This window comes from Trematosphaeria pertusa (genome assembly GCF_010094035.1).
Source record: "Trematosphaeria pertusa strain CBS 122368 unplaced genomic scaffold BU26scaffold_4, whole genome shotgun sequence".
In the NCBI taxonomy this organism is placed as follows: Eukaryota; Fungi; Ascomycota; class Dothideomycetes; order Pleosporales; family Trematosphaeriaceae; genus Trematosphaeria; species Trematosphaeria pertusa.
Window position 1 is genome coordinate 349,501 of NW_022987215.1, and position 22,646 is coordinate 372,146.

The following is a 22,646-nucleotide window of genomic DNA, read 5'->3' on the forward strand; positions in this document are numbered from 1 at the left end:
TGTTTACTTACATTCCCTTGGCGCCTTCGACCAGTGACTCCAAAATGTCATCTGCAAGAGCCGGTGGCCAGCGGCTCAGTCGAGGATTACTCTGGAGCTCGGCAGTCACGTAGACGCGAATATCCTCATCCACCAGAGAGTTCGACATAGGAAGGGAAAATGAGAGAGGCTCTAGCCGGCTTCGGATATCAATATAATCGCGGCTGGTGGAAAGCAGACGGATTTTGTTGAACTCCGGATCAGTCAACATGATTGTTAGAGCGTCGAGAAGATCGGCCCTCGTGTTACATTCATCGATGGCGTCAATGACCAGGTAAACGATATCAAGCCCTTGGAGTAGGATCTTGGAAGCGTGGAGTAACTCGGACGATGTCGGCTCGGCATTTTGGCGGTACAGTTCCTGTATCTCTTCTGGTACGTAGCAGAGACGACGGCAAAGCTGGCTCAGCATCCACCTTAGGAAGGCCACGGTTTGATCGTCCGTATGCCGATATGAGAAGTAGAAGTAGAGATGGAACGCCTTAGAGGACTGTCCTGCGCACCGAGCCTGGACCTGCTGGTTGATATACGAGGAGAGAATGGTCTTTCCGGCTCCTGGAATGCCATATATCCAGATCGGGCGGCGATTCCCTCCACGCCAATCTCGCCATTCTTGTTGGCGGAGGATCCAGCGACATGTCTCTTCTTCACGTATTTTAACGGCGTCATTGTGGGAGCGCGTGGGATTGATCTGTTCCAACCAGTTGCAGACCTCCCTGAGCTTCGCATCTGAGAGATTCTGCTTGATCTCCTTCAGTTCGCGGCTATTTCAAGCGTTAGCCAGACTCAGCTCTCACCCCAAGACTATCCACGTCCCAGCACAAAAGGACCGAGATGACCGATAAGGTCGAAACGCGTCGTAAAACACCGCATTAGAGTGTTGAGACCCAACCTCCCTCTATAAAAATATCCGCCCACTTACGCTACGTCGCCCAACAAGGCTAGCGTGATTGTAGATTTGTGCTGTATCGCCGTATCGAGCAGCTTCCGAGCCTTACTCTCCTTCAAACACCATCCTAACGAGCCTTTGAGCTTCTGGCGCTTGCTAGAGGACGTTTGAGCACTTTGCGAAATCGAAAGGCCGTCGAGCTCCGAGGCTAGCTCCTCCACGGTATCGCGACAGCCTTGGATTGCGCCATCGATCTCGTTCGTCGTCCGCAAAGTGGCCGAAACGTCCGTGGCAGACTCGGAAAGGAACTGAAGACTCTCGAGCGCCGCTTTGAGAGACGAAATTTCGATCAAGATGTGGCGTAGGTCCTTCGGTGCATCGCGCGTCGTCTCTATAAGGTGCTTGCACTTGCTGATGACTTTGGCGGTGAGCTCAACGACAGTGATAATGCTAGCTACGGCACCAAGGGCTTCCATGGCTGTTGGTATGGGCGCGATGAGATTGAATCATGGAGAAGAAGGGAAGATGCAGGAATGCTGAAGGCGTGGGAAGGCAGAAGGTGGTGCGGGTTGGGATTTCAGCTGCATAGTCCCGCCACAATGGCGCCTGCGGGCATACTCCAAGGCTGAAAGCGATGGTAGCACAGGGCGGCAGCCTAGTGGGATATCGCACCCTCATTGCTTCGCTTCCATGCTCGTATCGTCCCTCCTCTTCACAGCCAGTCACCCTGTCTGCCGCGTAGTCATCCGATGCAGCTGTCGTGACGTGGCTTTTGCGAGCGCTTTAGCGATTGATGGAAGTAAAACTGCCACCCTTTCACCGAAACTTTTTTTCGCAAGGCATAGTAAAGGGCGGGTGCTAAGGTTGACAGGGCGTCGTTTTTCGAACCCAAGAGAACAGACCTCGAGGAATTCTGGCATCTGCCAAGGCGCTAATACTATTCTAGCGATAACGCTTATCGACCAATGAGAGCTCTGCACACGGGAGAGATCTGAGGGTCAGTATGGGTGAGCTTATGTATTATACTCCATATAATGTGCCAAGCTATCTAGAGGAAGCTGCGTGATGGAAGTGGGCGGGCGGCTGCTAAGTTACATTGATAATTTAAGAGCCACGCCACAAACGACGACACGAAACACCTCCAAGACACCAAGAAGAAGGTAGAAAAAGCGCCCCGTAGTTAATCATTGACAAACGCAGTATCAATGCAATAGGGGTATGAGGTAAAAGCACGCAATCCATAGATTATAAAAGGTCCCCAATCCTTCAAACCCAAAGACCTTCGAGAGAGTAAAACATACCCAGGTACGAACTCAAAAGCGCATTAAAATACTCAGTCGTAAGATGCCGCCAACACCCCCACCCTATTGCAATCAAGCACTCTGAACCCCTTTCCCATCTCTGACAACTTTCTCCGCCTTCGCCCTGTTAAACTCATCAGTAGCAGCACCAGTCTTAACTACCACGCTTGGTGCATCCAGCGGCTCCAAACCAAGCTCGACAAGCTACACTAAACATTAGGAATCCTGCGCCACCATGAAGGGAGGAGGCGCCGCAAACTTCAACGCAGCCAGCGTTCCCGGATCCCGGATCGCTTAGCAGCTTGTTTAGATCACCGCGCGTCTGAATCGGGCCATAATACCTGGACTCGAAAGGTTATCCAAGATGGCGACGTCGCCGTAGAACGCGGCCTTTCCATGGGCGAGCCGCTCAATGGTGCAATCGCCGTTGTTTAGGGCAACGCTGTATCGGTATTAGCATATCCATAAGACACCGTCAAGTCCTAACAATGCTCACATGACAGGCTTCAAATTCAATTCAAGCATATCCGATGGCCTGGATGGCCAGATACATCGAGCCCTCACCTGTTACCAAGATCAGCCTCTTCTACTTGTTGTCACTCTCTTTAATCGCCTGTGCAGCGCCCACGGTCATGCCCGTGCCGCGTCTAACGCTCCAGAAGATGGCTTTGTTTCACATCATGACGTCTTAAGCAGATGCGAGTTGCAGAGGCCGAAGGCTTGGGGTTGAATGTATCTCCTCGCAACCTGAAATTTTTGTGGTTACAGCCCATCCTCGGAGGTTGCGGACGCCTAGAGCTCAAACCGTTCAGCAAGAGGACCGACGTGGGTAGCGGAATGAGCCGGTTAGGTAAGCCCCTACAGCTCCAGCGCGAGATTCTCAGCTTCATACCAGCTGCATGATGGCGATGAATGCGTTCGGCTAGTAGGTTGCAATCTGCAACCTCGGCGCTTAGTACTCCCGTCCGGCTTCCTTCTATGTTGACGCTGTGCGACCAATACCACCGGCCGAGCCATTTGAGTGGCAAAGCTGCCCTGTAGCCCTGCTTCGAAAAGGTCGCCCAACGCCGCACAACGTTCGAAGATGCAACTATTCATTGAAACATCCTAGGGTGAAACGAATACAAGCACTCCCCTGTGAGACCGGAAGGGGGTCATCAGCCGACAGCGAGCTGGAACGAAGGGAACAGAGGTGGTTCAGAAGCCCATACCGCCACCAAAGCCCATGCCTACGTAGCTCTCGTCGCCCCAAAGACCCATATCGAAGAATTTGTCCATTTCGAAGTCCATATCCCTCATGAAAGCGAAAGGGTCGTGGCCGCCGTTGCCCATGTTCATATCCAAGTTCATGGCACCTAATCTGGCGTGAGGGAATTCGACAGCCGCATCCGCGGATGGCGCGGCTGAAGGACCAGCTTCAGTAGCTCCTTGGTTGGAACTCTGCAGAGTGTCCGGCGTTGGTAGCCCACCCGGCGTGTTTTTCGTCGACACTGTTGTCTTGGGTTTGATCTTCCGCACGAACCAGGTCCTGGTCAGGTCCATGATCATCCTTAACGCGTGCCAAAAATCGAGGTGCGGTTGCTTGATTTTGTCGTATGTGCTCAGGCCTTGCATGCGGTAGCAAAGGGATTCGAGGTACAGATCTAGTCGGACTCGGTCCTGGGCTGCCTTTACATCCCACTGGGCAGCGGCATGGGCATCGCTCGGTATGCATAGTCGTGCCACAGTTATAACGACGTAAGGGAGTCGCATCCACTCAGAAAACGAGATGAGATGATAATCCGATACAGGGAAGGTGAGCAGCGCGTCTAAGAATCGTTTTCCCGCTTCAAGGGCGGCAAGCAGCGCGTTCAACTGTGTGGGATCAGCTATAGGTGATTGCGTCAGTGTCGCAGACGTGCGAAGCCCGATGCTGTGCAGCTGCATTTCAGTAAAGGAATAAGATAATTCGAGCGCTGTATTCTGTGTCAGCCGACCAACAAAGAAAGCGCGCTGCATCACCTACTGCGTTGAAATTCGTCATTGTAGGTGCTCCGTTTAAACTCATCTAGCTGAGTCTCCATGAAGCGTAGATTCATGAAAATTCGCGAGTCCGTAATGGGCAAGTCGATTGTCTCTTCCGTGTAGAAGGAATCGTGGATTTGGTCATCGAGGCGACGAAGGGCGATCAAGGGTTCAATGACTTCATCGGAAGGGTACTCGCGATCGTACTTCAGGTTTCGGCTACACTCCGCCATGTAATCATTGTACTTAAGAAGGTTAGGCCTTTGGACTCCTCCAGCAATCCTATAGGCTTCAGCAAAGTTCGATTTTGCACACACGGATACTCACATAGAGGACAGGAAATAACAGCCAAGATACGTCCGCTGCCGCTCTCTTTGCTCTCCTGGTGACGGAAGCTGGGGTTTTGGTCGGCCTGGGAATTCGATAGGTGGCCTTTTTGACCTCTGGTGTAGGCCCAAATCAAGAGCTAAGCCGATAGCAAGCTGCTGGATAAAGTAGATCTGTTGCGTCTTGTGGCTGAATACGAAGTGATACCAGGATAAGTACAGAAGGACGCTTTGCAACAATGATAAGGTCCTGCGCGGGCGAATAATGGTGCGATTGGCCAACTCCGTCCGGTACAGTTCGTCGAGAGCCAGCTGCCGCTGGTGATCCTTCCAAGACGCGACCGTGATTAGAGCAAGGAAAAGCATGGGTTTCGCAGCATGGAGACCTCGCGCAGTGGTCGCTAACGGAATAGGGACGAAGGGGAATGAAGCGGACATGGATCGATACTCCTCTAGCAAAGCGTCGGCGTCTCCGTTTGCGAGTAGGTTCTTGACCTTTTCATTCTCAATAGCGGGCTCCGTGCTCTGTGAGACCCTAAATACACCATCGGGTGGCTTACTCATGTCATGGTTGTCACCGAAGTTGTGTATTTCACGAAGTTGCTCGAGGAATTGATGTGTGGGCTCCGCATCCCGCCGGGACTCCTCGTTTGTCTGGCCAGCCGAGCTCTTCCGTGCAAAGGAAGATGAAAAAGGCAGCCAGCCCCCTGGGAACACGGAGAATTCCGCAGAATTTTGGGATTCAGCTGCATTCGGCTGCGAACCATTCGCAGCGCTCGGCGACTGTTGCGAGGGCGCTGGTGTTGAAGCGGCCCTAGGCGCATCCGGGTTCACGAGACTAGCAACCAGACCATCGATCTTCTGCTCAACCTGCAATATGCGCCTTTGCAAGGTCAGTCCCAGCTATGGCGTCTTCCGGGGAAAGCTTACGAGGGTCCGCGCACCCTCCTTGCTCGTCGAGGAGTATCCGACCAAGCGCACTCACGTTTCGCAGTGAAACATCTGTTATGGGTTATTAAACATCGTGCACTTCAAATTCAAAAGTAATTCCGCCACTCCTAACCACTAAGTCTCTTCGCAGTCTTGGAAAATAACATACCTCTGGCACGTGCCGGGTCGCTCGCTTGGCAGGCACCGCGTCTTGAGGCTACGGCAGCGCTCGCAGGCGTGTGATGTTCGGGCTGGAACGGCCTTTTCAGTTCCCGGATGGCTGGAGTCTTCCATTCCACGATCGGATGGCGGCGGTCGCTGGCAGTAAGGTTGGAAGTGGAAGATGAGGTTGGGTGGCTCGGGACGGAAGAGACAAAGCTATCCGACCGACGCTAATGACTAAGCCACGGAGATAATAGCAACCCTCAGAGATTTGCCGGTCAGGCCTCCTGCTCTGACCTTTCCATCGACAACGTATCGCTGCCACCACCAGAGACATCAAAACCGGGCCCGGGCAAAGCCTTTTGTGGATGGAATTACATATGGATTTGATGGGGCCCGGAAGCACCCCTATTCTTGGACAACGGCACCGCACAGGGCACGTCACAATGGATTCCCCCGATATGTACGCTGAAACTGGACTTAACGAATCAATTCTGACCCGACGGGAGACTCTCGGTGTCCTACTCAGCATCGAACCTCAGTCTCGAAGCCAGCGTCCACCCATACCACAGCGTCGCGCCAATAGTAATGAGATTCAAATGCATGCACATCGCATGGTTCCACGAGAAGGCCCGGTTCAGCTTCTTCATCTCGTCGCCGACGAATCCATCGACGGGAGTCTGGGCATCAATCTTTTCTAGAACCATGTTAGTCTCATGCCGTAGAGCTCATCCACTCCGAAGCACCCCTCCAGGCATTGTAAGTGGCATACCTTGGTACTTCCTCACCATCATGATCCTGCTCGTCCTCGGCCCAAACACCACCAAGTTCAAAGCAGCCGTAACGCCGGCGACGAGGAACGAGATCCAATCTGCCTTCTCTCTTGCCAAGGACATCGGCCCGTGAGGCGGAAGCGTGACCGCTACCAACGCTAACAAAAGCGACTGACTGCGGAAGTAGGCCGGAAACACACGCTTCTGCAGGGTTGTGAAAGCATCACGAGGAAGAGCTCGATGCGCGATCTTGACCATGACGAAGGTTTGGTAGAGCTGAGTGCCGAGAAGCGTAGAGTACGCGAAGAGATGGAAGGGCGCAAGAAAGGAGGAAAAGACGGCCATGATGGGCATGTTGGATATGGGCAAAATTGGCTTAGACTTCGCGAAAGTGTTTGAATGATGCTGATGTGCTGTGGAAACCATGTTGCATTGAACTCTTTATGACCTTGGCTGCAGCCTAGCGGGCCGGGAATCGGCTCGCAGTCTGGCATCCGATCCGACTCGGGGCATTGGATCTGCCATGTCTACCGATGGGATATGAAACTTTGGCTGAAACCCTTTAAACATCCGCAGTTGACGGTCTGCAGTAGTATCTTTGAAGTTCCTTCTTCTCTTTCGCATTCCGATTCCCTAAGTTGCTGCCAGCGCACACGCATGCACGCACTGGAGGGATGGCTTCTATCACGTTAATCTTTCCCGGTACCATTCTCCGGCGTCTACATTGCCTAGGAAGACCCAATGCATTGCTTCTCTGTGCCTATATTCCTCACGTTCGAAAGAAGTTCCCAAGAACTGCCCAAGCCAGCATTCCGGGCCCATTTTTTGGGTGACCCTACCCTCCCTGTCCACGTGCCTATTCCCTTGCCTATTCCCTTCGTTTCCTAAAACCCCAACCACAATTTTCCGCTCTCAAGCATCAAACCTAAATCGAGTCAGCCCTAGGGCGCTGTTTCAATCCGGGGAACCGAACAGCGAGCTCGGGCAGAATTATCGCGAGAACCCTGTCGATTAATTCATCCCCGCATCTATCCCACGTTCTCAGATATACCATCCGAAATGAAATATACCGGTTAGCATTCTAGACCTTCCCTCTAGGCATATGGAGAAGCTTCCTATTCCTGGAAATTCGCACTTTCTGCTGTCCGGATCTTGCTAACGTACCTAACTATTTCGCCGGCACTCAGCCCTACCTAGGATAACTATGCCCAGCCAAGATCCGACAGTGCAACAATATCGAAGCTCAAGATATATATCCCAAGGTAGCCGCCGAAATGAAATCTAAAGGTAAAGATACTTTCTCGGTCGTCATCCATTCTTCCCCTTCGTTCCGTTCCTACTATGCGCATTCCACTCCTCCCCTTCCTCCTCTCCTCAGCCCTCGCCTCCCCCGTATCACACTCTGCAACAGCCGCAAAAGGAGTATACTGGCTGCTAGCCGGCGACTCGACCACCGCTCCCAATGGCGGCTGGGGCGACGGCTTCCTCGCGACGACCGTAGCCCCCGGCTCCGCAGGCCACAACTACGGCCACAGCGGCGCAACAACCGCGTCCTTCCGCGCAGGCGGCGACTGGGGCCAAGTAATCCAAGACATCGGGACATACAAATCGCAATACGACGTCTACGTCACGATCCAAGTACATCCCCTGGCCTTCCCTTAAGTCCCGCGCCGCGCCGCAAGCTGACAGCAGTAGTTCGGCCACAACGACCAAAAAGCCACCTCAGGAGTAACCCTAGACCAATACAAAACCAACCTACTCAACTTCGTCAAAGAAACTACCTCCGCCGGCGGTACCCCCATCCTGCTCACGCCGCTCACACGGCGTAACTTCAACTCCAGCGGCATGGTAACCGAAAACCTCGCCGAGCAGCGCGCGGCCACTATCTCCGTGGCGCAAGCTAACAACGTCAAATGGATCGACCTGAACATGGCGAGCGAAGACTACGTGAATGCGATTGGCAAAACGGTAGCGAGCAAGTATAACCTAGCGAGCGATGACTGGACGCATTTGAATGAGTGGGGCGGGGTCGTGTTCGCGCGTATCGTGATTGATTTGTTGGTGGAGAAGTATGGGGCGTTGTTTGAGGCGGCGACGAAGAAGAACGAGACGTTGAGCGAGTTGATTAAGGCGGGGAAGCCTGCGTGAGGGGAATGGGTGCTGTGTGGCACGCTCCGCGAGGCGCATGCTGCGCATTGGGGATCATATCAAGAATTCTAATCTTACATTGCGCCGCTACGGTCTACCCAGCACTTTCCACCTTTTGGGATTCACGATGGAACCACCTCACTTATCCGTATCCCTCTCCATCATAGCCTCCGCCGCCCCACCTGCTTTTTTGTCCCTGACTACTGAAACCGCTCGCCTGGCTCGAGTTCGGTGTCTCGTATGGCGCCTGCTCGCCTCCTCCGTACGGCGTGCTACTGGCATTCTGACTGCTCTGGAAAGACGTTTGGGAAGAGGAACCAGACTGCTGACCGTAGGGGATGTACCCAGTTTCTTGCCCTGAATATGGCTGGTACTGTGGAGGAGGTGACTGATACTGTGGTTGAGGGGGGAAGCCGTACTGCTGCGGAGGCGAAGCGTAAGGGTTCTGCGTCGGTGGTTTGTTATAACTTTGCTGAGGCGGAGTCTGACTGTGACCTGCTTGGGGGCTGGGATAACTTGGTTGGCGCTGCTGATACCTTCCAACAGAGCCTGGGTTAAGCCCCGTTCGACCGGGTAATTGCATGCTGTATCTTTGCGACACCTGCTCCTGGCTTCCAGTACGCGGCGGTAGCGGCGGCGGGTTCTCCATGGTGGAGCCGCTTGAATACTGACCTTGATGTGGCGGCGGTTGCTGGTAAAGAGGCTGTTGTCTTGGTGGAGAGGCGGAAGGAGAGGCGTACGGTCGTTGAGGCAACTGAGTGGGTGGAGGTCCGCTGACAGACGTACGATATGGTGCATATCCCGCAGCAGATGAAGGAGGATAAGCCTGCTGCGGATATCCACTTCCTTGCTGGCTTGGTCCGGGATATGCCTGGAATGACTGCCTATTCGGATTGGGGTATTGCTGCCCATAAGCGTCGCCAGCTGCCCGAGAATCAAACTGTTGGTAGCTCGTACGCGGGGTCAATTGCGGTGGGGTCCCGGCGGTGAGGCTCACAGGAAGAGGACGACGTTTGACGGTCCGGAAGCGCTGCACACTTGGATTGCGCTTCACTCGGGCTGTGGCATCGTCCAGCAGCTTCTGTATCTTGACCTCTTCAGATTCTTCATCCTCCAATTGAAGATCAGTTACGCTGCCTTGCTCGCTCGCCGCAGCTACGGATTCGCCATCGCCCTCCCACTCGTCATCTTCATCGGCATCATCATCCTCATCCTCGTCTTCATCTTCATCTTCATCGTTAGAGTCCTCTTCAACTGGATCCTCGGGCTCATCGTCCGAATTGTAACCGTCGGCTTGGTCAGCTTTCAGCGCTTCAAGCGCAGTACCGAGCGTTGGATGTCGTGCATGTACGTTGGCTCCTGACTTGAGAAGGAGTTCCACGCTTGTCGACTGACGATGGGCACAAGCTTCGACCAGCGCTTCATCAAGCATCTGCTCCGGAGGCCCCATTTTTAGCAACTGCTCCAAAATGGTCTTGTTCCCTCGAGTTGCTGCAGCGGTTACGGCGGTCCCGAATTTCCCTCCCCGGAACCTGAAGTCCGCTCCAGCATCGAGTAATTTCTGAACGACTTCTAGCCGGTCATAGTATGCTGCTGCAATGAGCGCCGTATGGTATTTTCCGCCCCGATAGTTGACATTCACCGCGTGCGAAAGGAGGATATCAATGCAGCCCATGTCGGTAGCTCGGACGGCCGCTGCGCAAAGAGCGTTGCCGTATTTGCCTCCCTGGGCATGGGCATCAGCTCCGCGATCGATAAGCAGCTCCAGCAAAGACGTGTTGTTAGCGAAAGCGGCGGCTGCTACGGCTGTACCAAATACTCCCCCTTCTACCGAAGCCGTAGCACCGTGATCCAAAAGCAGTTGAACGATATCGAGCCTACCAGTCTGCGCCGCGGCTAGGAGTGCATAACCGTGGAGGCCACCTTCCAAATTGACGTCCGCATCGTGCTCCAGGAGAAGTTCGACGATATCGTGGTTGCTTTCTGCACAGGCAGCGTGGAGAGGGTATCCGTACTTCCCATTTGCTGGTTGCAAGTCAATCACGGCGCCGTTTTCGATGAGTGCGCGCACAACATCGATATCTCCGCTCGCGCAGGCAGCCTGTAATGGGCTACCATATTCGCCGGATACGGTCTCTAGCCCAGTTGCGTCCGCTCCCGCTTTCAAGAGCACCTGCACCGTGTCAAGATCAGGCACACCGCAGGCTGCCTGCAAGGGCGTTCCAAAAGGGCCTCCCACGGTGTTTACATCCGCGCCAGCTTTTATAAGAATTTCGCAGCAGTCTTCGTCGCCTTCAGCTGCACAGGCGTGTAACGCGGTGCCCCACTTCTCACTGGATATGTGGACATCAGCGCCACGAGAAAGAAGAAATTCCACGCCGTCGGTGTCGCCTGCGTCGGCACAGTTGATCAGCGCGGTGGTACCGCGGTCACAGGCGGCGTTAATGTCGGCGCCGTGGTCCAGAATGGCTTTCATATCGTCCTTCTGGAGGGTAGCGCCGGCAAGCGCGATCAGGGGCATGTTATCCTCTCCCCCAGTGACATTGACATCGGCGTTATGTTCAAGAAGGATACCCAGCACCTCGCCATCTCCTTCGTCGACAGCCGCACTAGGGCACGTTAGCAGAAGCTCCAGATGGCATACAGACCTTTACTGACATGATTGGATAATTATGTTTTCCTCCTTGCGCACCTACATCTGCGCCATGCTCGATAAGGATGCGTATTGTATCGGCATCGCCAGTCTCGCATGCTGCCTGGAGGGCAGATCCATAGATCCCAAACGGTTCAGTGTTAACGTCTGCACCATGTTCCAGCAGCATCTTTACGTTGTCTGCGTCGCCGAACCATGCAGCCGCTTGGAGTGGGCATCCGTAGTCACCTCCGCGTTTGTTGACGTCCGCTCCTTTGTCGATGAGCGCTTTCATAATGCCCTCAGTGCCGTCGTAAGCACTGGCAGTGAGGGCACAACCGTATCTGTAAAGGTCAGCGCGGATTGACTCGCAGAATATAATATACTCACATAGGTCCTTCCGCATTTGGATCTGCTCCGAACCCAAGAAGCAGTTCGACGGTTGATTCGTGTTCGTGATCGGCACTCACATACAGTGCCTCATTCAGCTTGTCCTGCGGCATGCCTCTTGGCTGAAGGATCTTCAGCACTTCGTCTCGCCCGTAGTCGGCTGCGAGCATGAAGGCCTTTTGATGTCGCAGCGTAGGTGTCTTGTCGAGAATAGCCTTCACCACCGCCGCCTTCCCGTTCTGTGAAGCCGCTACGGCTCATTAGCCTGGAAGGTTGCGAAAATGCTAGAAATTCCGTGCACTTACCCGCTAGTGCTTGCTCCAGCACAGTAATACGAGCCTCCTTCTGAGCAAGTATCTCGACGACGTTGAGATGACCATACGTCGCCGCGCAGGTTAAAAACGATCCATAGGTTCTCATGGACTTGCTGGGACTCCACCCTTTTGAGAGCAGCAGTTTGACGACCTCTGCATGACCCCTGACGCAAATTTAGCGACGCCTATACTATTAACGCGGGAATATCCATACCTGCGGGAAGCCGTCCCTACCGCAGACCCGTACCAGTACTCTTCGTCGGGGTCGATATCTGCGCCGTGTTCAATGAGCAGTCGAACGGCTTCTACATTACCATTCCAAGCTGCGATGTTGAGCGCTCTCCGTCCCCCGCCGCCAATCAGATTAACATTTGCCCCACGGTCTAGCAGAAGCTTGATGATCGGCATATGGTCACTCTGGGTCGCAATATACAGACTGCTTCCGTACTGCTCGCAATGTGCGTTGATGTCTGCATCCCGCTCGAGGAGGCACTCCACGATTTCGAGGTGCCCATACTCAGCAGCGGCGTAAAGAGCAGGTACTTTGCCCTCCGCGCTCACGAAGTTAATATCCGCGCCAGCTCCGAGCAGTGTTTGCATTATCTCGTAATTCCCTGAAGCACACGCATAGTATAGAGGCTGGTAACCAAGCGAGTCTTCTTTGTTGATATCTTCGGCCCATCTGTGATTCAATACTATATTTTGCATTAGCGACTTGACCTTGGGTGGTGGCGTAAAGCTTACAGTGATCAACAAAGGCGGGAAACTCAGCGATGGTAGCCACGTGCAGCGCTGAAACATTAGTTTGGTTGGGGAAAAGGTGCATTGCGTCGTTCACGCTCCACCAGTTCTGTCGCGGCGGGGATTCGTCTCTCCAGAATGCATGGCCAGTACGAAATTCTTCAATGACATCCACTGGAGCGAGCTTTGCGTGCTCGATCCAGTACTGCACAGGATACTGAAGGGCATCGTCGTCATCAAACTCGTGTTCGTCCGTGTTACTGCTTGCGTCTGATACTTGCACGACTTCAGTCTCAGGTTGATCATCATCACCCGGGTCCTCCACGGGCTTTTCTTCCGCCGGAAGTGGCGATGGCGGTTTCTCCTCCTCATCGCCCTGACGATCTTCGGGCCTGGCTGTCTCATGCTGCTCTTCATCCTCGGCATGGTCTTCGTTGTCCGCGCCTGCGGCATCCTCTTCCGCTTTCTCCTTTGTGGCTTGAGCAGCCTCATATTGCTCGGTAACGGAGTAAATGTATTCGAGGCAGCGGAGAGCGATAATACCGTGCTGCATATCCTTGAGATCCAAAGCGAGCTCGTCCTTCGCAAATTTCTCTAGATGCTCTTGGGCTGAAATGTCGATCCACTCTACAGTCATGTTGTTCTCATCCAGCTCGTTTCCGCGGAGGGTGAGGAACGCTCCGCAGCGTCTAACGTGCTCCTTCAGCTTCTCCAGATCGTCTCGATCTTCATGTGGTAGATCAGCCATGATGGCAAGCTCGCGCATAGTAGGCGCGCGCTGCGCGAGAGTCAAACAACGAAGGATCTCCTTCGTGTATTCAATGCCATCAGCGCTGGGATTCAGGACCCGCTTATGCGTATGTTCGAACATGTCTGTCAAGCCGTAAGGGAAGGATTCGAGTAAAGCCCGGATCTCGGCATGCTTTGTGAGACCTGAGGCTTGCGCATTCTTAAGCTCTTGTATGACCAGACTGACGTAGATGTAGTTATCCTCGGCACGCGAATGAATGTGTCGCTTCACAAAGTAGGTCAAAGGAGCTGACAGGCCAAGGTCGTCCACTCGTGCAGAAATATCCGCCCGTAAAGCATCGCTGACGTATCCCGAGTTCTCGGAGTCGTCGATATTGATTTCGTGGGCTCTGGGCTTCAATGTTCTTTCGATATCGGGACGGCCAGACCTACTCAGTAGCATCCATTTGATGGGCGAAATATCGTCGTCGTCATTTGAAGAGCCCTTATCCGACACTTCCTTCATGTATTCAAGGAAAGTTCCAAGCGATTCCTTGGCAAGCTGGTCCAGCCCGTAGAGGATGATGTAGATGCACCCTCCTGGTAGGTCCTTGGCCATTGACTGTAGTGCGTCCCACAGAGTAGGTACCTTAGAAAGTCCTTCCGGATCAAAGTCTTGCTTGCCGGCAGATTTAGCCTTCTTAGAATCAGTGAGAAGGTGGACCGCAAGGTCCTGGTTCAAGTCAATGATCTGACGAATGAGTATCTTAAGCATCCCCCGCAAAGATCTCCGATTCTCATCGGATTGATCGCAGAAGAACGATGCGACGATGGATCCTTGATCCTGTGTCTCGTTGAGAGTCTCGATGACTGACGACGCGATCGAACCCTGACCAGTGCCGGCTTTGCCGTGGACCCAGAGGAGTTGCGGAGTTTGATGTTCCCTCCACTGCTTGAAGCAATCGACGTCAGCGACCCAAGACTTCTTGGTACCCTTCACACCTTTGTAAGTCCCCTTGACGGTAACATCAAGGTCTGAGAAACCTTTGCCCAAAGCATCAATAATGGCGTGGTATGTGCGATCGTTAATGAGGGCTTGTCGCAGAGCATTCTGCCTTGACTTGATGATGCCTGGCGCCTTCCGCGCAGTAGCTTTAATCTCATTCATTACCGAGACAAAGTTCCCGTCCTTGGGGCCGGTGTACTTGTTCAAGCTGAAGTGATCCGAAGCTAATTGAAGGCTCTCGACTCCGGGAAATGTTGCCGATTCTTTGTCCACGATGAGTTCTTGAGTCTTAAATGGGAGACCCTTCAGCAGGAGCGCCGCGACATCGCTCTTCTGTGATTCAAAGAAGCAGAAGACGCGGATCTGAGCATCGTTAGAGAGCCGGACAAACTCATCGAGCATGCGATTCAAGACTTCGGAGTCCTTCTCTAGGAGCTTGAGGAGGCTCGAGGGAGCACCCATGCCGATCGTCTCCGCCATTTCGGCCAACACCATGGCTTTCGACTGCGTCTTCGTTCCATGGAAAGGAGTCCCTAGGAAAATACAACCAGCGACACAGGCGAAGATGCTAGGAAAGTCATTCTGGCGGAGCCTGGCAGTCAAGAGAGCCCTTTCCAGTATGATGCCTCCTAAGCAGTGGCAGACGAAAATGATCGGCGTCTTGTTATTGTCCTGAGGAGGGTTAACCTCGAGTTCAGGGCAAAGAACTATGGCGCTTAGATTTTACTCACACCTCGGGAACGCTCCAGATAGTAGAGTAGTTGATCGGCTACATTTTCCACTCGCTGATCTATAGAGCCCTTGCCGAACCATTGGGACTGATACTGAAGGACCGAGATTCGCGCATTCGGTACTTTGGCGCCCAGCATGTTGCTGTCGCGTAGCCAATGGACCTTGTCCCTGACCCATGTCCATTCTGGGTTCGCGCCGAGGCCGGGAATCGCGACAATACTGCGCGAGTGAGATGAAGTTTCGAAAAGCTTTGGCAGCGGTAACTTGCTCTAGTGTGATCTTTGTAGAGGCCTTGGAGGATGAAGGTTCATCCGGATTGGGATATAGGACTTGGAGACCGATGTTGATATGCTAGACCACGAATGAGCGTTCGTTTTCGCGTAGAACGGCTTGTGGAGCAGCCTACCACGGGATCGAGCTTCGAATATTTCGTCTTCTTCGCCGGTGCAGCCGCCATCTTGCGTCGTCACGCCCGGCTTCAGATGGACAGGACACAGCTTCAACGCGTCGCGAAAGACATGTCTGAGGACGTCGAGCACTCAAGGAGGCCGAACAGATTTTGGAGACAGTGTGCTGCCGCCTGCGCCCCTTTCTTCTTCCATCCTGACGTCGTGTTCCGAAGGATTGGGGGCCGGAATACGATTTTGGAATGAGGCGGCTGCGGCACGATGTGTCAGCATGCAGCTAGTGTTGCATTATCCGAATGGGGTTTAGACTGTGGGCTATGCGGCCACGACTGAGGCTGGAGGTCGGCCCCGCCAAATCTCCCGCTCTCCTCCTTTCGAGCGGGCAAAACCAGCAGCGTCTTCTTATCTTTCGTCTGGTGTCTGCTTATGCCACGTCCGTCCGAAAAGGGCAAATATGTCGGACTATGCCGTTGTAAGAATGCCGTTGTTGAGATGGACTGTAGCGCTGACCCCTGCCGCTAGAAAGAAGCGCCGCGAGAGCCTCCGTTTCGGAGAGACGTTTTGTCGAGAAGCGATGCGCCCACCAAGCCACTCCTGCCCGCGACTTATCGCAATAGACATCATATGGTTCGACTCGTCAACGTCGATATCCGCTCTTTCCTCGAATGCGAACTGGATGTCGACCGTTTGAACCGGATCCACAAGTGGCTCTGGCTGGTAGGCCTTCCCGCGGCTCCGCGACCCCTACATTATCAGGCCCTGAAGAAAAGGGAGATCGCCGTCGCTGAGCAGCTCGATCTTCACCTCGTCTGGTCGCCATCCCGCATCTTCATCAAGCCGCTTCCAAGATTCCTGCTGTGCCCTGCGTTCTGGCGAGCCAGCATTTGCCCGTCCGAGCTCCTGTATCGGACGGCGTATGGCTTCTTACTGTCTTATATCGCACTCGTTGAACGAGAGATTGACTATAATATTGCCATCGAAAAGGGTCTGATACCGAAGGAAATCACGTGGCCGGACTGGTTGGCGTTCGCCGAGGAGGTGATGTTGACGTCGGCGCAGACGAGGGCATACCTATTCCAGCCTTCGACAACATCGCTTTCGTCGTTGGAAATGCATATGCCGGTTAACCCACGTTTCTTCTATGGCGAGCTGCGTGTGGGCCGACTGAACTGGATCTACCGGCTGGTTCTGGGCCATCCTCGGGGATATTGGAGTGGATGCACGACATACGGTGCATTTGTGCGCGAAAACATCAACTCACTTATCAGCTTGTTTGCGTACACTACCATAGTGCTCTCGGCAATGCAAGTCGGACTGGCAACATCGTTCCTCGCCGAGGACTACGCTTTCGGTATGGCATCGTACGTCTTCTCGGTGTTTTCGATCGCAGCGCCTCTCGTGGCCATAGCAGCGATCCTCGGCGTACTTGGAGTGTTGTTTACGATCAACCTACTGCGGACATTGAGGATCCGAAGAAAGAGGAAACGCCAAGGTGCCGGCGTCTGAGGATGGGACTTACACAGATAGTTTCGAAGACTGTTCCTGGACTTTCGAGCAGAAATACAAATCGAGCGAGAGGTTTTCTTCCTGCTGCAGACAAACTAAAGAGTGTGGGAAGCTGCACTGGCAGGCTCCATTTGCTCTCCAATCCGCCTGATGGCTCGGAGCGAAACCGTGCGAATGGGGTGTGATGTGGACCTGGGCGGTGTGGTGCTTAAGGTGAGACGAGGTTTGGGTGATGTGACGAGGGACGAAATCCTGGACGAGGAAAGAACGCCGGGCGCAAGCACGTGCCGTCACGTGACCTTCCGCAGACCTCGATACCTACCTAGGTAGGTAGGTATCCTACCAACTAGTGGCTTTTGAAGCACCGACTCTCAGGAGAGAATACTTTGGAAAGCGAACCACCAGTTCTCGTCCAATTGCGTCCGAATAGCCTGCGGGTTACCCCGCTTCCTCGCATTCCCTCTTGCAACATTATCGCGTCCTCTCCATCCTTTTCCACGCAGCGCTCAAATCTCCAAACACAGCTCAACAACTTGTATTCCTCCATTGCATTTGGAGCTGTGATTAGTCCTATACAACCACCTCATCCATGCCCAGCCATCGATATCGGCTAGCACCGTTCGCAACAGCCTTCAAGGTCTCCCTTCTCCTGCCGCCATTGCATTTACGCGCTTGCCCATCAAAAATATAAGGCATGACCTCATGAGGTGAACGCGACGCACGGTGACTCGCCTTGGATACGCCTAATGCTGAGGCCTGACATAACACCCTCGGCTATGCCTACTAACCCATCAACAACGCGATCGTGTAGGTCTTCAATGCTGAGGCCTGAAATTGAAAGTGCGCCGTGTGCGTATATGTACCGTTGAGAGCTGGACAGACAATTGGATACCCTTGAGCGCCACATTTAAGCGCTGGGCGCCTAAGTCCATGGCATGTAAGTGCGACGAAACGGGTAAGCGAAGTGGCCTATCACGCGAGCGGATCACCAGCTACAACGGGTAACTCTTTGTTAGGGGTCTTGGGACGAGGCGTCTGTCTTCTATGGTCACTAGTTTCACAGATAGCGCGCAAGACGATTTTTCCAACGAAATCACGTCAGAACGTACATGCCGCCTATGCCTAGCTACAAATGCTCGTCTTTTCCGAGGCCTCGTTCCTCTCCGCACGTCACTTCACCTCCATCAGTACCTCAACGATGGTAAAGCAGCAAACGATGTCATTCTTGGCCCTTCCGCCAGAGCTGCGTGTACGAGTCTACGAAAACGTTATCCTCTCTGCGCCTTCGTTTCCGCCAACTTCAATGTCATTCCGGCAGTACCAAGGCTTCATTCTTTCAAACAAGCAAATCTACACCGAGTTCGAAGCGGAATGGTTGAAGGGCTTTCAAGACACCGTCCAGGCGATCAAACACGCGTTCCGGTTTCAGCCGGATGCCGAGATCCCCACACCAACACGACTGGGCGAATCGAAAAAGATTCTAGGATGGATAGCGATGATGTGATGGAGGGGGGCGATGGCGTGATAGTGGGCTCGTCGTCTGTCTGTTTGCTGCCGATCGGTGCTTCGCGCTTTCATTGGATCATCTAAACTTCGGAGAGTCAAGCGGCAATTGCAGAATTACTTGCATAGCTTCCGCTACCGTTCTTCGCAGTTGTTTCTTGGGAGCATCTACAGTAACCCCCATTCCGTATTTTTGCTCCATTTGTACGCCTACAAACCAACAAACTTCTCTCTTTCGCCTTCACCTTAGCCTTACGAAGAAGATGAACGATGGAGAAGACAAGTTAGTTCAGTGCGCCTACAGATCAGGCGGGCTATCAATAAGTGGGGCTTTCACCACCCCAATGTGGGATGGTTGCACGTACGCTAGCGAACGCGTTGGAGCGGATACTGAATGAAGGTATTATTTGCCAAGAGTAGCTTTCCGTCACTGTATTAAAAGCCATTCACGGCGAGATGGTTCTTCAAAATATATAAGCCCTTCCTGGGTCAGGAAAGCTTGTTCACCCCACGCTCGCATCCCGCAACATCGGGGCACTGGTTGCATATAGCCTACTCAGGAATCGACTTGCCTCATCTGTCCAATATGGCGGTCGCTCCCGCAACCCTTTTTCTCCGCCTACCATCCGAGCTGCGCTTTGAGGTCTACCACCATACTATTCAGTCGACACTGCCTAATGCGCCCACGTCCTACGCACTGAACGACTGTAAAGGCTTTCTCCTCTCTAGCAAACGGATCTACGCCGAGTTCGAGTCCGAATGGGCGACGGAGTTCAACTACTTACTCGACGGTATCAAGGAAGCCTGGCCATTTGACAGTCCTCTGGTAATGCCTCCTGTGGCTCGGCTGTGTGCTTCTGCATGTATCGATATCGGATGTCCCTAATCCTTTGGCGACAGGCAACCCGACACCTATACCAGCCTGAAGGACTTCTTTGCTAGTCTATCAGAGACATTGCCACGGTTCACCTTCACTCTAAATCACGATGGTGTAGATACGCCGATACGGCGTCCTTTAGCCACTTGGCAGAGCCGAGCCATGTACTTTGGAATTCTTCAATCAGACCATCCGAAAACCAATCCTCTATTTTTCTCTGGAGGCAAAGAATTCTTCACTGTGGAGTATATCTCGGACGAGATCCTCTCTGTAAGAAGGTGTTGATGATCGAGTGCGGCCGCTGGCTGGCCGTTTATTTAAGATGATGTGGTTTCTGGAAGGAATAGACAACGGCGCAGTAGGGAAGCCGCATAGAGTACCTTATAAATTTTCTATCAGTCTAAGGCATTAAAAGCCCGCTTTTGACACGGTAGCTAGCAGTTTTGGTGGAGACATGGGGATGGAAATTGAATCCAGGACAGGTGGGAGCGAATCGTACGACGAGGTGCTCAGCGCGATGTATATAGATATGCACTACGAGGCACATCAGATTTACAAAAGACAATCGAAAGAATTTGCCTTTCATTAAAGCGGTGATGTGGTGGGTGCCCGTGCTGACCTTTACCCTAATTGCTAACCATCATCTTGCCAGTACCCCAGAGATGCAGAGAAACCAGAATACCGGCAGTTCTCCGTTTTTCATGGATTGCGCGATCATCTTTCGCAAAGGATTCTTATGATGTTCACTTGTACCTTCCTCGCAGCTCACGGTACCGGTCAAACACCTTCTTTCCACGACTCTTTCTGCTTTCCACCCTACGTCAAATATGTATTAGCTGATATTGAACGCCATGACTTCTATGCTGTCCCCAACATCTGCCTATCTCCTTTCAATCCCGTGTAGTAATTTGAACCTAAGTAATACATGCACATTGCCACGCCTTGTGCACCAATTTCCATTAATACCATGGCAGTCCACTACCCTGCCGTTCTTCCGACGTACAGAAGAGAACAGGAGACCTGGGCGAAGGTAATAAGGCAGTTGCACTCGTATGAGGCGGATTTGAGCGGCGTTTAAGACCTCGTTAGCGCCAAAATTCGGAAATATCTAAACAAAGGCTTCGTTGGCTAAGTGGTACAGCGTCCCACTCGTATTGTGCATCATGGGAAGATCGACGGTTCAATTCCGTCACGAAGCAGATTTTTTGGCTATCTGCGGGAAGTAGTTATAGGGAATCTTCCATTTCTTCTTGTGGCTTCATTCACACTTTCGAAACTATTCTAGTAACTGCCAGGCGGATACTGCGAAAATACTCCCACTTGCGAGGTAACATAGAAGAAACAACGTCCAAACAAAGCCCATAATATAAGGAGCGCACAACTTGTCAGTGCTGCTGACATTTTAGTTGCTACGAAGCAAGCCGCTCTTCGGATCATGGCGGCTCCGCAATCGCCCCTACTCTCGCTACCTAGTGAGCTTCGCATCAAAACCTACAAAGCGGTCGGCATTACTACCTCTCACGCATTGCTTCGTTTATCCAGTGGGCTGTTCTCGTCCTGTCGCCAGATCTACAAAGAAATGGAGGCCGAGTGGCTGCAACGTTGGACAACTTAGCTTAGATGTCTTTCAGGGACTATAGCGTTCATGGATTGAGTGAGCCGCGAGTTTGCCCTTAGATGCTCAGAAAGCAGCGGCGCAGAATTAGTAACGCCCGTACACCGTCCAGCGCCTCACGCTCCAGTTCACCGCACCTTTCGCTCAAGTCCACTTGGTTATTCAGCGCTGAATATCGAATGTCTGCTTACTCATTTTGGCATTGCTGCATCCAATAAATTATTCTTGCAAATCAGCTCGTGAGCGATGCTGATGCATCAGCGGGCATGGGTGTAAATCGTGCTGACGTTTACATCTGTGCCTGAGACTCCACAGAAACGCCTGCGACCTTCCACATTCGAGAAACCAGTTGACCACAATAAAATAAATACCATCCTGCTATACCAGAGAAGTAGAGTTCGGCGACCGACGGTTCGACGGATCAGTGCATTGAGCATGACATTTACGTAAACTGAAGCACCATCGCCCGGTCCGCCTACGACCGTGAGATCCCTGGGTCAGCTGGCAGGTAGAATCGTGAGGCTGTGCGTCCTTACCGTTCCCCTCATCCTTCTTTTACTAGGATAGTGGGAAAGAATTGTCGTACATCCAATATTGTTGCGGTCGCGGAGTCACAACGAACTTCGGCCACCGCGAATATGGCTCCCAATCCGGCCATGGAAGCGGAGTGACAGAATCAGCAAGCTGAACTTCCAGCAGACGAGCCAAAACTCGAGATCTATAAAGTCTCATTCATACTTCTCGTTCACTGCCAACCCCAACCCAGTACATCTTCTCTCTCAAGCCTCCGAAGATTTCACCCCCGAATCCACCCATCGACATGAAGCTCTCCGCCGCCATCGCCATCCTCGCCTCCGGAATCGCCCTCGCCGCCCCAGCTATCAACGTCGAAAAGCGCGCCGACACCGGCGTCTACCTCTGCAACGACCGCAACTTCGAGGGCTACTGCGTGCACATCAACTCGCCCAGCGGTACCTGCGTTCCCCTCGCTTCTGACCTCAACGACAAGGTCAGCGCGGCTGGGCCTGACCAGGGCAGCTTCTGCTACTTCTTCGTGTAAGGTCTCTAATCCCTGTCGGAAGCGACATGAAACTGATGGAGACATAGCAACCCGAATTGCGATACCAATGGTGACTTCTTCCACGTTGGCTACCCTGGATACCCTGACCTCTCGGTTACACCAGTCAACGGGCCTGCCGGAAGCACAAGGAACTTTGAGGATAAGTTGAGCAGCTATCGGTGTACGACGGAGTAAGCGTGAGGGGTTTTGCGGGAAGGAAACGTGGAACCTAGACGCAGCTAGCGGAAACAATAGAAGCTGTAATGGGATCGGAATTGCACTGCCTACAATCTTGACTTCTCCACATGCTCGTCAGCGTCCCACCTAACCTTCCTTTAACTTTATACTCATCATGGGAAAGGAGTGAGACCGAGCTCAATGAGCCTGGGTGGCCAAGAATTGGAAGTGTATAGGGTTCTCGTCGAGACGCGCACAGAGCGGTGTCGATAAGCGGAAGCTACGTCATCGTGCGTCTGTCTTGGGGCTGAAAGCCTAATCAACCCATGATCCAGAAGAGCACAGGCAAAAACCTGGGCTATAACGCAGGCAAATAAACCACTTA

At 53.0% G+C, this 22,646-nt stretch overlaps 9 protein-coding genes and 1 non-coding gene across 10 annotated transcripts in view; 6 read left to right on the forward strand and 4 right to left on the reverse strand.

Moving 5' to 3' along the window:
• The window catches only part of BU26DRAFT_548526 (uncharacterized protein), a gene marked incomplete at its 5' end in the record, with an annotated part of 3,116 nt that extends 1,712 nt beyond the window's left edge, over positions 1-1,404 (reverse strand). Inside the window, 2 exons of the mRNA XM_033831948.1 lie at positions 12-803; positions 962-1,404. Of these exons, the coding sequence (XP_033686716.1) occupies positions 12-803; positions 962-1,404 (1,235 nt within the window). The remainder of the gene's footprint in view (positions 1-11; positions 804-961) is intronic.
• A 1,131-nt stretch (positions 1,405-2,535) lies between these two features.
• BU26DRAFT_561521 (uncharacterized protein) lies at positions 2,536-2,754 on the reverse strand (the record flags this gene model as incomplete). Its single annotated transcript, XM_033832920.1, has 2 exons — positions 2,536-2,671; positions 2,726-2,754. The coding sequence occupies 2 exons, from the start codon at positions 2,752-2,754 to the stop codon at positions 2,536-2,538; spliced, it is 165 nt and encodes a 54-aa protein (XP_033686717.1).
• Positions 2,755-3,272: 518 nt separating this feature from the next.
• BU26DRAFT_242046 (uncharacterized protein) lies at positions 3,273-5,821 on the reverse strand. The gene is made up of 5 exons (XM_033821029.1): positions 5,659-5,821; positions 5,490-5,561; positions 4,561-5,442; positions 4,235-4,515; positions 3,273-4,184 (listed from the first exon to the last, which is right to left on the reverse strand). Exons 1-5 carry the CDS (start codon positions 5,781-5,783, stop codon positions 3,427-3,429), a joined length of 2,118 nt encoding a protein of 705 aa, XP_033686718.1. The 5' UTR covers positions 5,784-5,821; the 3' UTR covers positions 3,273-3,426.
• A 351-nt stretch (positions 5,822-6,172) lies between these two features.
• On the reverse strand, positions 6,173-6,769 carry BU26DRAFT_421834 (uncharacterized protein; the record flags this gene model as incomplete). The annotated part of the gene is made up of 2 exons (XM_033823431.1): positions 6,173-6,348; positions 6,424-6,769. The coding sequence occupies 2 exons, from the start codon at positions 6,767-6,769 to the stop codon at positions 6,173-6,175; spliced, it is 522 nt and encodes a 173-aa protein (XP_033686719.1).
• A 996-nt stretch (positions 6,770-7,765) lies between these two features.
• BU26DRAFT_602235 (carbohydrate esterase family 12 protein) lies at positions 7,766-8,572 on the forward strand (the record flags this gene model as incomplete). Its single annotated transcript, XM_033835334.1, has 2 exons — positions 7,766-8,062; positions 8,120-8,572. The coding sequence occupies 2 exons, from the start codon at positions 7,766-7,768 to the stop codon at positions 8,570-8,572; spliced, it is 750 nt and encodes a 249-aa protein (XP_033686720.1).
• Positions 8,573-15,977: 7,405 nt separating this feature from the next.
• BU26DRAFT_529102 (uncharacterized protein) lies at positions 15,978-17,029 on the forward strand (the record flags this gene model as incomplete). The annotated part of the gene is made up of 2 exons (XM_033830879.1): positions 15,978-15,995; positions 16,046-17,029. The coding sequence occupies 2 exons, from the start codon at positions 15,978-15,980 to the stop codon at positions 17,027-17,029; spliced, it is 1,002 nt and encodes a 333-aa protein (XP_033686721.1).
• A 795-nt stretch (positions 17,030-17,824) lies between these two features.
• BU26DRAFT_242164 (uncharacterized protein) lies at positions 17,825-18,868 on the forward strand. Its single transcript, XM_033821030.1, has one exon. It carries the CDS (start codon positions 18,074-18,076, stop codon positions 18,617-18,619), a length of 546 nt encoding a protein of 181 aa, XP_033686722.1. The 5' UTR covers positions 17,825-18,073; the 3' UTR covers positions 18,620-18,868.
• Positions 18,869-19,118: 250 nt separating this feature from the next.
• Positions 19,119-19,694, forward strand: BU26DRAFT_589983 (uncharacterized protein; the record flags this gene model as incomplete). The annotated part of the gene is made up of 2 exons (XM_033834747.1): positions 19,119-19,381; positions 19,454-19,694. The coding sequence occupies 2 exons, from the start codon at positions 19,119-19,121 to the stop codon at positions 19,692-19,694; spliced, it is 504 nt and encodes a 167-aa protein (XP_033686723.1).
• An 833-nt stretch (positions 19,695-20,527) lies between these two features.
• Positions 20,528-20,608, forward strand: BU26DRAFT_t17. The gene has a single exon. It is a non-coding gene; the product is annotated as a tRNA-Thr (tRNA).
• A 1,200-nt stretch (positions 20,609-21,808) lies between these two features.
• BU26DRAFT_516490 (uncharacterized protein) lies at positions 21,809-22,443 on the forward strand. Its single transcript, XM_033828340.1, has 2 exons — positions 21,809-22,080; positions 22,132-22,443. Exons 1-2 carry the CDS (start codon positions 21,845-21,847, stop codon positions 22,277-22,279), a joined length of 384 nt encoding a protein of 127 aa, XP_033686724.1. The 5' UTR covers positions 21,809-21,844; the 3' UTR covers positions 22,280-22,443.
• Positions 22,444-22,646: the final 203 nt, after the last annotated feature.

Coding starts and splice junctions, on each gene's coding strand:
- BU26DRAFT_242046 (XM_033821029.1), bottom strand. CDS start 5,783: ATGGAAGACTCCAGCCATCCGGGAACTGAAAAGGCCGTTCCAGCCCGA. Junction 5,443..5,489: donor AGGAGGGTGCGCGGACCCTC/GTAAGCTTTCCC, acceptor GACCTTGCAAAG/GCGCATATTGCAGGTTGAGC. Junction 4,516..4,560: donor TGTTATTTCCTGTCCTCTAT/GTGAGTATCCGT, acceptor TGAAGCCTATAG/GATTGCTGGAGGAGTCCAAA.
- BU26DRAFT_242164 (XM_033821030.1), top strand. CDS start 18,074: ATGGTCACTAGTTTCACAGATAGCGCGCAAGACGATTTTTCCAACGAA.
- BU26DRAFT_516490 (XM_033828340.1), top strand. CDS start 21,845: ATGAAGCTCTCCGCCGCCATCGCCATCCTCGCCTCCGGAATCGCCCTC. Junction 22,081..22,131: donor AGCTTCTGCTACTTCTTCGT/GTAAGGTCTCTA, acceptor ATGGAGACATAG/CAACCCGAATTGCGATACCA.